The sequence below is a fragment of the Nicotiana sylvestris genome, chromosome 10 (genome assembly GCF_000393655.2).
Source record: "Nicotiana sylvestris chromosome 10, ASM39365v2, whole genome shotgun sequence".
NCBI lineage: Eukaryota > Viridiplantae > Streptophyta > Magnoliopsida > Solanales > Solanaceae > Nicotiana > Nicotiana sylvestris.
In genome coordinates this window covers 81,852,648-81,866,819 of record NC_091066.1, presented here as the reverse complement: position 1 = coordinate 81,866,819, position 14,172 = coordinate 81,852,648, and the positions used below count along the sequence as shown (strand labels likewise).

At 36.5% G+C, this 14,172-nt stretch overlaps 1 protein-coding gene across 1 annotated transcript; it reads left to right on the top strand.

The window, feature by feature from the left end:
* The first annotated feature begins 1,072 nt into the window (after nucleotides 1-1,072).
* Nucleotides 1,073-2,636, top strand: LOC104226504 (abscisic acid receptor PYL2-like). The gene is made up of 2 exons (XM_009778517.2): nucleotides 1,073-1,522; nucleotides 1,994-2,636. Exons 1-2 carry the CDS (start codon nucleotides 1,297-1,299, stop codon nucleotides 2,335-2,337), a joined length of 570 nt encoding a protein of 189 aa, XP_009776819.1. The 5' UTR covers nucleotides 1,073-1,296; the 3' UTR covers nucleotides 2,338-2,636.
* Nucleotides 2,637-14,172: the final 11,536 nt, after the last annotated feature.

Sequence of the window (14,172 nt, the reverse complement as noted above, 5' to 3'; positions counted from 1 at the left end):
AAACCATCAAAATTATAATCCCTCTTCAAAAATATAGTTTTTTCTTTCTTTTATTTAATAAAAAATGAAACATATTTAACTTTCAGAAGTAATGTGATTTTTAGAATAATAAACTTGCATAATCATAGAATTTTGTTCTAGTTCACTTTTAAAATATCTGATTTTTTTATTTTCGATACATAACATTAAATGTAAAGTATGTTCTTCATGTGTAATTTACCGTTTTCTACTTTTCTTACTGTACTTGAGCACTTTCGGTGAAGTAGGTATTAATGTTTACTTTTACTTAAGAACGTATTTTTTGTACAGAATATAGTTGCACGTGTTTTGCTATTTTATATTATTGAATATATTGGAATTATCTATTCCAATTTCATTAGTTAAAATTCATGAATTTTATCACATTGCACCTAATTTACTGGGCTCAAACTTTATTTTTGCACTTTATTTAGCTGGGGTTTTAACTCACATATAGAGGAAATTTGTCTCTAATCTCAAACTAGTGGACAGTGCAATAGACGACATAAAACATAGACAACACATTTTAAGTGAAAAGTTTCGTGTTTCAGTATCAATATTTCATAGTTTTGTTAACGCATAGGTATCTACAAAAAGAACACTCCATAAAAAAACAATTGATCTTTACCAGTTCAATGCTAACATTGGCTCGAAATAAATATACATATTAAAATATTTGTGCATGTTACATTCTTTCTAGATCTAGTAATGACATGGTCAACAACATTAATCTTTTTATTCGTTTTTAATTTAATCCCTCGTTTAGCAAAAAGACAATGCTCACTTCTGACAACTTGGTTATAGTATGGAAAGAAATGGCCATATCGGTCCTAAAACCCTTGTGGTTTAGTCCTTCCCCGGACCCATGTATAGAGGGAGTTTAGTGCACCGGGATGTCATTATTTTAATAGAAAAAATATTTATACAATCAAATAAAACTATATAACCTGCTTGCAGGTTAAATTATGACATCTCTCAAAAAAATATGAAATAAAAGATAACTTAAATATAAAGATATCTCTATATATATATACACGCACAAACAAAGCCAAACAGTCCATTCCCACATAGCATCACTTGTATTTGTCCCAACAAAAGCCTATAACACCTTTTCCTATTGTCCAAAGCAAACTAAAGAAAGGAGACTTATCAAGTATCAGCGACCTCCATATCAACCCCCGAGTCCCAGACTTAGCCAATTTCATATTAATATAATTCTGATTTGGTGATTTAAGAAAACCAACCATTTTCTCCTTTTAATCCATAAGATTTGCGAAAATGGATGGTGCAGACCAAGTTCCTCAAGGGCTAACAGAAGAAGAATTTGCAGAATTGGAGCCATTGATTCGCAATTACCATACCTTTGACCATCTCCCCAACACTTGCACTTCTCTTATTACCCAACACATTGATGCACCCGCGCATGTCGTATGGCCCTTCGTCCGCCGCTTTGACAACCCTGAGAAGTACAAGCACTTCATCAAAAGCTGCAAGATGACTGCAGGTATTGAAGTGTGTGATTAAACAATTATATTATGTCTTAATAATATTTCCCCTCACCGCTGGGTCTTATTCCACTTCATACGCCAAATGCGTGAATTTTTTATTTTTTATCTTAACTTTTTCGGCATGATATTTGATCCCAAGATCCTTATTAGGTGAATGTGCAACACCTTGTTTTCAAGCTTATGGTCTAAAGAAATTTTTGAACCACCTTTTTTCTTAATAATACATTAGAATCTTCTCTTATGTCAAGTAAATTCAAAAGTTTATATATATAAAAAAGTTAATGAATCCTTATTTACACGTTATAAATGGTCGATGAAGAGGAGTCAATTCCATTTGCATCCACGTTGCTCCACCTTTACTTGGTGTAGGCATCATATTTGAAATGCGTGATCATTTAATCTAAAAATTTTAATCAATTAGAATAACACACTTTTAATTATTTAATTATATTATGTCTTAATTATAGGTGACGGTGAGGTCGGCAGCATAAGGGAAGTGACAGTCGTATCAGGAATACCTGCATCCACGAGTACAGAACGCCTAGAGATTTTAGACGACGAGAAACATATCCTTAGCTTTCGAGTTGTAGGGGGTGAGCATAGGCTGAATAATTACAGATCAGTTACATCAGTGAATGAGTTCAAGAAAGATGGGAAAATTTACACCATTGTTTTAGAGTCATACATTGTTGATATTCCAGAAGGGAATACTGGAGAAGACACTAAAATGTTCACAGATACAGTTGTTAAGTTGAATCTGCAAAAACTTGGTGTGGTGGCAATGGCTGCTTTGCATGGCCACGAATTATAGGCGGATTCAGTATTTAAATTTGATAGGTTAAATATTTATGTTTTCACTGAATGCACTTTTGTAATCTTGGGTCGAAGTTAAAGGTTTGTTACAATTCTAATAATTTTTCATATATTATATATTTGTACGTTCCGCGTAAAATGTACTGGATTCGTGAATTGTACATTGCATCTGCCTCTAAATTCATAACGGTGATGAATGGTGGCAGTAGGCGGTGATGATTTGGCAGTATCTCTTACACATTTGCTCTTTTTTCCAGTAATCACTTTTTGAATAGTACTATTTCTTAGTGGTTAGCATTTTGTTTTATTGCAAGTTGGAAATTGTTTGTATATTTTTATTTATTTCTTATGCTCTGCTAATTCGTTTATATCATAAGACCTTATTTGCTGACTAGGACTTTTGGTTAGAGGTGCTTTGGGTGTCAGCCAAATACTTTGGCGGCATATTATTATTTTTTCTCCAATTAATGATTACTTCATTTCGTTCAAATTCCTTTGGATTTTTATTTTTTTTTAATTCCTTTGGATTTATTCTTCATGTTGCATCTATCTTGTGCTTTACTTTTACAAAGTATAATACAGACAGCCTTTTTGTACATGTCTAACCATTATTAAGATTACATGTAGTCAGGGGCGGATGCACCTTTGCTTATGCGGTGTCATCCGATACTACTTCACCAAAAATTTTTATTAAATAGTGATATGCAGTCAATTGAAATCCAAACAGATTAATTATATAAAATAATCCAAATGATACTGTTTGAAAAGTAATATTGCATTAGTTCACTGGTATAGTGGTGTACTATTCTGTATTATTGAAGGGTAGTTCGATCCTCTGTAGCTGCATTTTTTTTTACAATTTTTGAGCCTCTCTTCGATCTAAAATTTGATGTCAACATCTCTTTCTACTGGTAAGAGCAAACAAAGGCCAATAGGTTGATGGTTTATTTCGTCTATTATAGTGACAACAACATTTAAATCATACTGGAACAAATTGTTTTTTACTTTCAATAATAACAAAGTGTCACGCGTAAAATCCAACTAGTCGCGATGGTACCTAACCCAACCCGCTAGGTAAGCCAATTAACAACTATTCAATTCCAATGAAATTATTAAGACAATATAAATAAACAAATTATCTTAATCTTATACATTTCCCAAGGACTGGAGTACAAATCATGAGCTTCTAAAATCAGAATTTACAAAGTTGGTATGAAATAAATAAATCATCTCTTTGAAAGTACATAAACAGATTTTTATATTCTAAGGCTACCATGAACAAGAGGCAGTTACAACTGAACTCATGTACAACCGAACTCATGTATATCTGCATGCAAGTGTAGTATGAGTACAACTGAACTCATGTACTCAATAAATAGCAAACCTAACCTTTGGTTGAATGTAGTGACGAGCTGGAACAAAGGTCGGGTCCAACACCAATAGCCAACAACCGTTCATAACAACGTAAAGCAATTATAAAATAATTAACTCCGAGGTAAAATTCTCAACGTTTTCATAGTTTCCTAAAAAATAGTTCCGCTTTTCAAGTATATCAGTGAAAATCCAAATTCTTTACCGAAATCATCGAAAATATGAGTAAGTTCGAAAACTGAATTTTTTTCCAAAAATCCTTTCAACAATAAATAAGATATTTCATTTTTTTTCAGATAGCAAGTGTAAAATACCTCTCTATGCCCATATGTCAATATGTGTGAGAAGTCACGAATGACGTGATACCGTAGAACATGAAGAAAATGCATCTCTATGCATGTATGGCATGTGTGCATGTCAATGCAATGTATCTCAGAGATGAACTCATGTACTCGCACTCTCAAAGTACTGAATCTCACTGTCTCACACTTTCCACTCATCATGCTCAATCACTCGGTATTGTATATGACTGATCATGCCTAGGGAAGATCCATCCCGGAATATATACATCAACTGACCATCAGTCACTCAGTACTGAGTAGGGCCAAATCCAGCCCGTGGGAAGATCCATCTCCATGTATTTAAATGCTTCGGATAAGATCTATATCTAGGAAAGATTCATCCATCAATATAATCAGTCGCGCTCACTGGGGGTGTGTGCAGACTCTGGAGGAGCTCCTTCAGCCCAAGCGCTATGATCAGTATAACCGTTGCGGTGTACAGCCTGATCCCATAAATGTCACTTATAATCAGGCCCTCGACCTCACTCATTCATCAATCTCTCTAGTCCTTCGAGCTCACAAAGCCATGAAACTAGCTCAAAATAATGATATAATGTACCAAAAATGGTAACAGTGACTGAGATATGATATGCATATGAATACATATAACTAAGTATATAAAGCCATAAAAGTAGATAACTCAACAGCGGAAATGACCTCAGTGAGACCCAACAGAATAAGCATGTAGCCCAGATATGGTTTCTAACATGGATCGCAGCTCAATAGCTCAAGTACGTAGAAATTTCATGGTTACAGGTAAGATCAGGTAACTACACAGTATCATATAAATAACGGAGTAAAAATTCACATGGTGCACACCCACACGCCCGTCACCTAGCATGTGCATCACCTCAACACCAATCACATAGCTCGCATTTCGGGGTTTCATACCCTCAGCACTAAGTTTAGAAGTGTTACTTACCTCGAACAAGCCAATTCCAATAGCGAGCAAGCCAAGCGATGCTCCAAAAATACTATCTCGCACGTACCAACCTTCGAACAGCTCAAAACTAGCCAAAAATAACTTAAATACATCAAATAATGCCAAAGGAAACAAACCCATCGATAAATGTTGAATCTTTAATCAAAAGCCCAAAATCACCCAAAAAGTCCAACCTAGTCCCACACCTTAGAACCCAACAAAACTCACAAAAGACTACTCATTTAATTACGAGTCTAACCATAATAGTTTCACTCTAATCCAACTCCGAATCGATATCCAAAACTCAAAAATTCACTTTATGAAATTTTAGACAAAACCCTAAATTTCACTTTAAAATCATCAATCAAATGCCAAAACGAAGATGGATTCATGAAATATTACCAAACTTTAGTATATAACACTTACCCCAATCCATATCATGAAAATCACCTCCAAAAATTGTCCAAATCTGAGCGCCCCAACTCAAAATACAACAAAATGAACAAACCTACGATATTAAGTATTTTTGCTCTGTTATTCTGCCTCGTTTTGTATGCCAAATGATCCCGAAACTTAATGTTGATACCTCCAATGGATTCCATATGAAATTTCAGTCAAGTTAGGCTTTTGAATTACTCAATTAGACCTTATAATGAAGGAGATATGTTGGTTTCAATATTTGAAAATAGTGCAGATTTTTAAAATACAAAGTCCGTGGCAATTTCGTAATTAATCTAAAAATCCTGCAAATCAATACTTAGTAAAATGACCATAAAATCCTCATACAATGTCCAAATTCGATGATTCTTTTTGCTATGACTCCATAATTACGATACGTATCTAATACTTCAATTAAAATAGAAATCGGAGCTCATATGTTCAATGTGGTGCCATTTATGGTTGAAGAAACGACGTCGAAACATAAGAAAAACGAGAGCAATACAATCCAAACCTAACCGAAACTCACCCGAGCCCCTCGAGACCCTGTACGAACATACCAACAAGTCCCATAACATAACACGGACCTACTCGAGGCCTCAAATCACGCATAACAACATCGAAACGATGAAACGACGAAACATACCTCAAATCAAACTTAATGAACATTCGACTTCGAAAAACTCGCACCGAAACATATCAAATCAACTCAAAATGAACTCAAATTTTGCACACAAGTTCTAGTACATCATACGGAGCTACTCGTGCCCCCAAACTACTGAGCGAAGTGCAAATACTCAAAACGAACGGTTGGGGCATTACATTATCCCCCACTTAAACATATGTTCGTCCTCGAACGTGCCGAGTTGTTCCAAAGCCGTCAAACCGCCGTGTAACCTTACCATGCACATACACGGGAGTGATCCCACGTCACCTTATTCCATATAGGCCCGACAACACAACATAAGTGAAGATCATTAATTCAACTTTAGCCCATAAACCTTGGAATTCAATTTTTCCAACATCCGGAATTTCCTACACGACCCGAACCTTACAATCTACACACTGTATAAGTCTGAACAAGTTGTACCAAGCTATAACCATGACCCAAGACACAATCACGGGATATATCACACAACTCAAATACTCATAGCAATAACTTCTGACTGTAATAGCTGCTCGATAACCATCTCGACATCGATAACGAACCTCATATCAACCAAAATCTTGTTCTGCACCTTTGTACACTGCCAATGATGAAAGAAACACGCAGACACTCATAACCACTTATCAGACCAACAAGTCACGGAACTCTCCCTCCTTCGACAAGAACTATAGCCAATTTCTAAGTCGGCTTCCGATATTATCCTCCATACATGTTGTAATCAAATCCGATAGTATCCATTCTAGGTCCAATGGCCTCATCTCATCCAACACAACTACTCTAGTGACATGCAAAATCAATATAATTTAAAGCCACAATCCGTGCAATCCGTGCACCAATAAGCAACATTCTGAATGTACTCAATCATGGAAAATGACTCAAACAAGAGAACCATCTCGCAAGTTCAACAAGTACCACCACAACCAAAATGCTATGAATCCATCATACCTAGTAGAACCAAGGCACACGAATCTAACACAAAGGATCATACCTTAACATAACTCCGCTACAATGTGTGACCTCATCCAAACACTGGTCCATATTATATACCTCAAGCCATCATGCTCAAAATCAATAACCATGTGCAATTCGACATCAATTACCCAAAGTGCATTACCATAACCACGGAGAAGCAAATGACACAATGCCACACAAAACCCGAAAGAACATAACCAATACGCAATCAATCATGCAATACCCCAATACCCATCTCGCTCAAATTTCGCTATAAAGCCCCAATAGAACTGCACCATGTGTGCATATAACCAACGAATCACAACTCCTCATAGCATAGAAAAGTAACTCACAGATTATATCAGAACACGAATAAGCTCATCAACAACCGAATGGAACATCTCTCAACCATAGCAGTATAGAGCTAACCAACCCGACCTGGCGTAGAATATACATCCTAATTGGGCCTACTAATGGGCCTTAAATCAACTCTGGTCATCTACAAATAGATAAATATCCCTCCAAAGGTCTACAATGACCTAACCATAACACATATCATCCTTTGACTAGCTTTGGCCACATTTTAATAGTCCACAACCACGAATCAATATGCTCCTGAGAACTCCCAATGTCCAAATTCATAGAACACACGAATCACTATATATGATCCCCAACTCCACCTTTTGAATGTTTAACACATCTCTCATACCCGGTCATCCCACGAGGAATACTTCTTTAATTCTTCCGTGTCACATAGCAATATCTGAAAATCACTAGTCGATCAACCAGGAGAGTGTCACAATACCAATGAAATATCAATAAATCAAAACACAGTGTGCCTTTTAAAATGTGCACCCTTCTCTGGAAATACCAAGTAGTAATATCCTTCATCTAGTCATCTGAAATTGTCCATGTTGCCTAGAATTCATGACCTTCCCTTCAAAACTGACTCATAACCTTGCACATGCAAATCTTGATCCCACACAACACACCGTATATATCATGCCATTATGTGAAAAGTACGAAAATCTCATAATCCACTCCGATTCACACCAAACTACATACTCAATAAGTTACAAACCATCCATTCGATCTCATCCAAGAGAAAATCCCAATATGTAACATGTTCCACACACCAGTAGGAAATATACACCTCGAACCGTGGTAGAAACCATTGAGAACACTTTGGAACCCATTTGTACATAACCAAGTCATCCGAACTAAATCTCCCTAACTCAACCAAGCCACGCAGGTCACCAACAACCCAAGGTCATTGCCATAAAACACCTGTAAAGACTCACCACATCATAAGAACGAAAAGAGACAATCACATCCATTACCATGCCGATCCAACCTGTTACGAAGTTGTCCTAATTCTCTAAGTTCATCTCGAATTGCCTTCAAATTGATACTTCTTCTTGCTAGAACACTACGATCCTTAACCAAAACTCACCCCACGAACTCTATCATAGAACCACACCGCCCTAAGGCTCATAAGCTACTGAATTCCCTCTTAAGCACCCCAAAAGTACCACAACTGAGATACTCACTCTGAAGAGACCTTCCGTGAATCTAAAGTCGCCTCCTTCCCCTTCTTGATACTGAAATGTAGAATCTACAATTATATAGAAACATCGTGAGTCTCGACACCCTCCAATGAAAATCTCAATTTCTAGCAATATACAAATCCTGAAAGTTCCCAATTGCTACATTTAAATCTTGCATCCATTAGAACCATTCTTGAGAGTCTTCCACTCTGCTCAAATCTTAATTAAACTAAAAAAACAGATCGAACGACATGTTCCCCATTAGCACACCAACACCCAAGGAAGTAACCCCACCTTAATGCAACCAAACAAATTCCTACTCCATGCACACTACATCTTTCACGAATAACCACTCAATCATTCCATAATTTCCATATACCCATATATTGTAATACAACCCGTATCCTGAAATTCCTTTACTTGAGTCATACTTGATCTCAACCTCTTCAAGTCATAACTAATTCACAAGTATACCTCCAACTGAAACCAATACCACATATAACTATACAATCAACTCGTCGATATCAGACTCCCCCACTTGGCTCAAAGCCATGAAATAAAACACCTGATAATTTAAAATAACCACACCTCATTACTACCATAATACCGCAAGGAGATTCAATTAAATCCTTTATAAGCTCATGTAACACAAACCATCTAATACCTCAAATTATCTGTAAATCTCGCATTCATCCTCGTGACAGTTAAGCCAACTTCCACAAGTGGTCCAAACTCAAATTGCAACACATATAATTTACTGATAAAGGAGAACTCTTTACAAAAACAATATAGGGATCACACAACCTCGGGACACCCCACAGGAGATAACCCACCTGCTTTGCCTCAAATTGACATCTCTATATACCCTTCCATAACCACAACAATATGCCATCACTTAATCTTCCTGAGTCTGAATTCATAACACGACATGAAAATCTACTTCGCTTCACAATTAAACAACATGAAAGATCCTTCAACACACCCATAACTCGAGACTATATGTCTAACCAAGACAGAAATCAAGCACCTAATGGTCCTTCCTATATCTCAAGCAAACTCTTCTCATCACATTCAAACAATTTAAACACTTTCCGCAGTCATATCATACTCGTTATGTAGCCATCCAACCACTCATCAAGCCACAAATTCCACTAATAGGGACACTACCGAACTTATAAGTCCAAAAGCACGTGCTCACACAGCCAAAATCTCCGTGCTCAAGCTACAATCAAAATCCAGCCTCAAGTCCTCCAAACTAGCCTGTCATTTGCACACCGAATCATATCTCGCACCTCATCCATAGAATCACAAGCCGGTGATGCAGAGCTGATACCGAGCGCTCACATGCGCATACGAATGCGTGGAAAGAATTTAAAGAGTTATTCTTCGAGCTGAATCGATGACGCACGATAAGGAAAGAAAGATGTGAAGTATATCCTAAATGTCCTGTAGCCTCTCGAAGATAGGTATGGACATCATCATACTTATCCGCAAGACTTTACTAGACACTTGCACATGACTTGTAGAACCTATAAACCTAGAGCTCTGATACCAATCTGTCACGACCCAAAATCTAACTAGTCGTGATGGCACCTAACCCAACCATCTAGGTAAGCCCATTAACAACTATCCAATTCCAATGAAATTAATAAGACATTTTAAATAAAAGAAATTATCTGAATCTTATACATTATACAAGGATTGGTAGTACAAATCATGAGCTTCTAAGATTAGAATTTACAAAGCTGGTATGAAATAAATAATCATCTATTCGAAAAGTACATAAATAGATTTTTATATTCTAAGGCTACCATGAACAAGAGGCAGCTACCACCGGAACACAGGTACGTCTTCAATTCCAACTCCCGTCAATCACAGCAACATCAGCAGCCAACATCTACACGCAAGTGTAGTATGAGTACAACCGACCCTATGTACTCAATAATAAAAAACCTAACCTTTGGTTGAATGTAGTGACGAGCTGGAACAAAGGTCGGGTCCAACACCAATAGCCAACAACCGTTCATAACAACATAAAGAAATTATAAAATAATTAACTCCGAGTTAAAATTCTCAACGTTTTCATAGTTTCCTAAAAAATAGTTCCGCATTTTAAGTATATCAGTGAAAATCCAAATTCTTTACCGAAAATACGAGTAAGTTCGAAAACTGAATTTTTTTCCAAAAATCCTTTCAACAATAAATAAGATATTTCATTCTTTTTCAGATATCAAGTGTAAAATACCTCTCTATGCTCATACGTCAATATGTGTGAGAAGTCATGAATGACGTGATACCGTACAGCATGAGAAAAATACATCTCTATGCCAGTATATCATGTGTGCATGTCAATGCAATGTATCTTAGATATGAACTCATGTACTCACACTCTCAGAGTACTGAATCTCACGGTCTCACACTTTCCACTCATCATGCTCAATCACTTAGTATTGTATATGACCGATCCTGTCTAGGGAATATCCATCCCGGAATATATACATCAACTAACCATCAGTCACTTAGTAGTGAGTAGGGCCAAAGCTAGCCCATGGGGAGGATCCATCCCCAGGTATATAAATGCTTCAGACAAGATATATGTCCAGGGAAGATCCATCCCTCAATATATTCAACCCGCGCTCACTGGGGTGTATGTAGACTCCGGAGGGGCTCCTTCAGCCCAAGTGCTATCATAAATCAGTATAATCGCTGCAGCGTGCAGCCCGATCCCATAAATGTCACTCATAATTAGGTCATCGGCCTCACTCATTCATCAATCTCTCTAGTCCCCTGATCTCGCAATGCCATGAAACTAGCCCAGAATGATGATACGATGTGTCAAAAAATGGTAACAGAGTCTAAGTTTATAAAGTAGATATCTCAACAACGAAATTAACCTCAGTGGGTCCCAACAGGATAAGAATATAGCCTAGACATGATTTCTAACCTGGATCACAGCTCAATAGCTCAAATACGTAGAAATTTCAAGGTTATAGGTAAGATCAGGTAACTACACAATACCATAGAAATAACAGAGTCACAATTCACACTGTTGTATGCTCACACGCCCATCACCTAGCATGTGTGTCACTTCAACACCAATCAAATAGCACGTAATTCAGGGTTTCATACCCTCAACACCAAGTTTAGAAGTGTTACTTACCTCGAACAAGCTAATTCCAATACCGAGAAAGCCAAGCGATGTTCCAAAAATGCCATCTCGCGCGTAACGACCTCTGAACGGCTTAAAACTAGACAAAAGCTACTCAAATAAATCAAATAATGCCAAAGGAAACAAACCCATCGATAAATATTGAATCTTTAATCAAAAGCCAAAATCATCCAAAAAGTCCAACCCTGGCCTGCACCTCGAAAACCGACAAAACTCACAAAATCCGATTACCCATTCAATTACGAGTCCAACCATACTCTTTTCACTCTAATCTGACTCCGAATCGATGTTCAAAACGCAAAAATTCACTTTAAGAAATTTTAGACAAAACCCCAGATTTCACTTTGAAATCATCAATCAAATGCCAAAACGAAGATGAATTCATGAAATATAACCAAAATTGAGTATAGAACACTTACCCCAATTAATATGGTGAAAATCTCCTCCAAATATTATCCAAATTCGAGCTCCCCAACTCAAAATACGATAAAATGAACAAACCTCCGATATTAAGTATTTTTGCCTAGCTGTTCTACCTCGTTTTGTATACCAAACGATCTTGAAACTTGCTTTTGATGCCACTAACGAATTCCTTGTAAAATTTCAGTCAAGTTTGGCTTTTGAATCACTTAATTTGACCTTATAATGAAGGAGATGTCTGTTTCAATATCTGGATATAGTGCAGATTTTTAAATACGAAATCAGTGGCAATTTCGTAATTAATCTGAAAAATCTAGCAACCCAATTCTTAGTAAAATGATCATAAAATTCTAATACGATGTCCAAATTTGATGATTCTTTTTTCTATGGCTACGTAATTACGATATAGATCTAATGCTTTAATCAAAACAGAAATCGGATCTCATATATTCAATGTGGTACCATTTATGCTTGAAGAAATGATGTGGAAACATAAGAAAAACGAGCGCAACACAACCCAAACCTATCCAAAACTCACCCGAGCCCCACGGGACACCGTACAAACATATCAAAAAGTCCCACAGCATAACAAGGACCTACTCGATGTCTCAAATCACGCATAACAACATCGAAACGACGAAACACACCTCAAATCAAACTTAATGAACTTTCAACTTCAGAAAACTCGCGCAGAAACATATCAAATCAACTCGGAATGAACTCAAAATTTTCACACAAGTCCTAATACATCATACGGAGCTACTCGTGCCCCCAAACTACCGAGCGAAATGCAAATCCTCAAAACGACCCATCGGGTCGTTGCAAGCTGCTCATTCTTCAATTTTAACAATGAAAGCCTATCGAGGAGATTTTTAATAAAGTATCTAAGTTGTATTTTCTTTTCAATATGTCGTTGTTACTATAATCTTTTTATTTGCTCATGTCTTTAAATATCGACACCGCTTAAAAAAATATCTGCGTACGGGGCATGTAGTATATTATTTTTATTTTTATGAATGATAATTGTGATATCTTAATTCCGTGTTATCTGATTTCTACTTGATAGAAAAACATGTATTTCTACATACCATTTAAAAGATGTTACAATTATGAATCTCTCCATCTCAAAATTATTTTTTAATAATTAATACTTAGTTTCTAAGATAATAAGATGCGAGAGTTGCTCTTATGGTAAGCAACCTTCACTTTCAACCAAGAGGTTGTGAGTTTGAGTCTCCCCAAGAGTAAGGTGGGAAGTTCTTGGAGGGAAGGATGCCGAAGGTCTATTTGGAAACAGTCTCTCTACCCTAGGATAGGGATAAGATCTGCGTATACATTACTCTCCCCAAATCCCACAAAGTGAGATTATACTGGGTTGTTGTTATTGTTGTTTCTAAGATAACAGTGAGTGAGATCAAAGCGGAACCGTAGACCACGAAACCTATGTCACCTCCTCATAATATTTTCTCTACTGTACGAATCTTCAACGGCCAATTAAACTGCATAGATATATCGATTTTATTTAAATTTTCAAACAATGAGTTATTCATTTTACAAATGAAACTAAGACAAAACTTTATGCACAAATGGCATCATACTTAAGCTTATAAAAATTACTAGATGAGGGATGGTACATGCTGAGCATGGGCCCAACACTTAATTACAAAAATAATTTCCTTAATTTTATTACTCCAATTATTTTGTAAAATTCAATCATGTTAATTTAAATTAATATATTTAAAGATGAAAATTTTATATGCGTCTTTATTCAATAAAAGTTATTGCTTCTCCGAGTTAGCCATTTGAATATAAACTTATTTTGCTGGAATTGAACATCAACGAAAAAAATATAAAAACGTTATCAATATTTCATCAACTTTTTTTTTAAATGTTTGTGTGTTTGTGTACGGTTAAAATCGGGCTTGCCCGATTTTGCTATTTAATCGAGACCAGGAGATCACGTCGAGGGTCAACCTCGCAATGGATCAGACTATAGCACGAAGACGA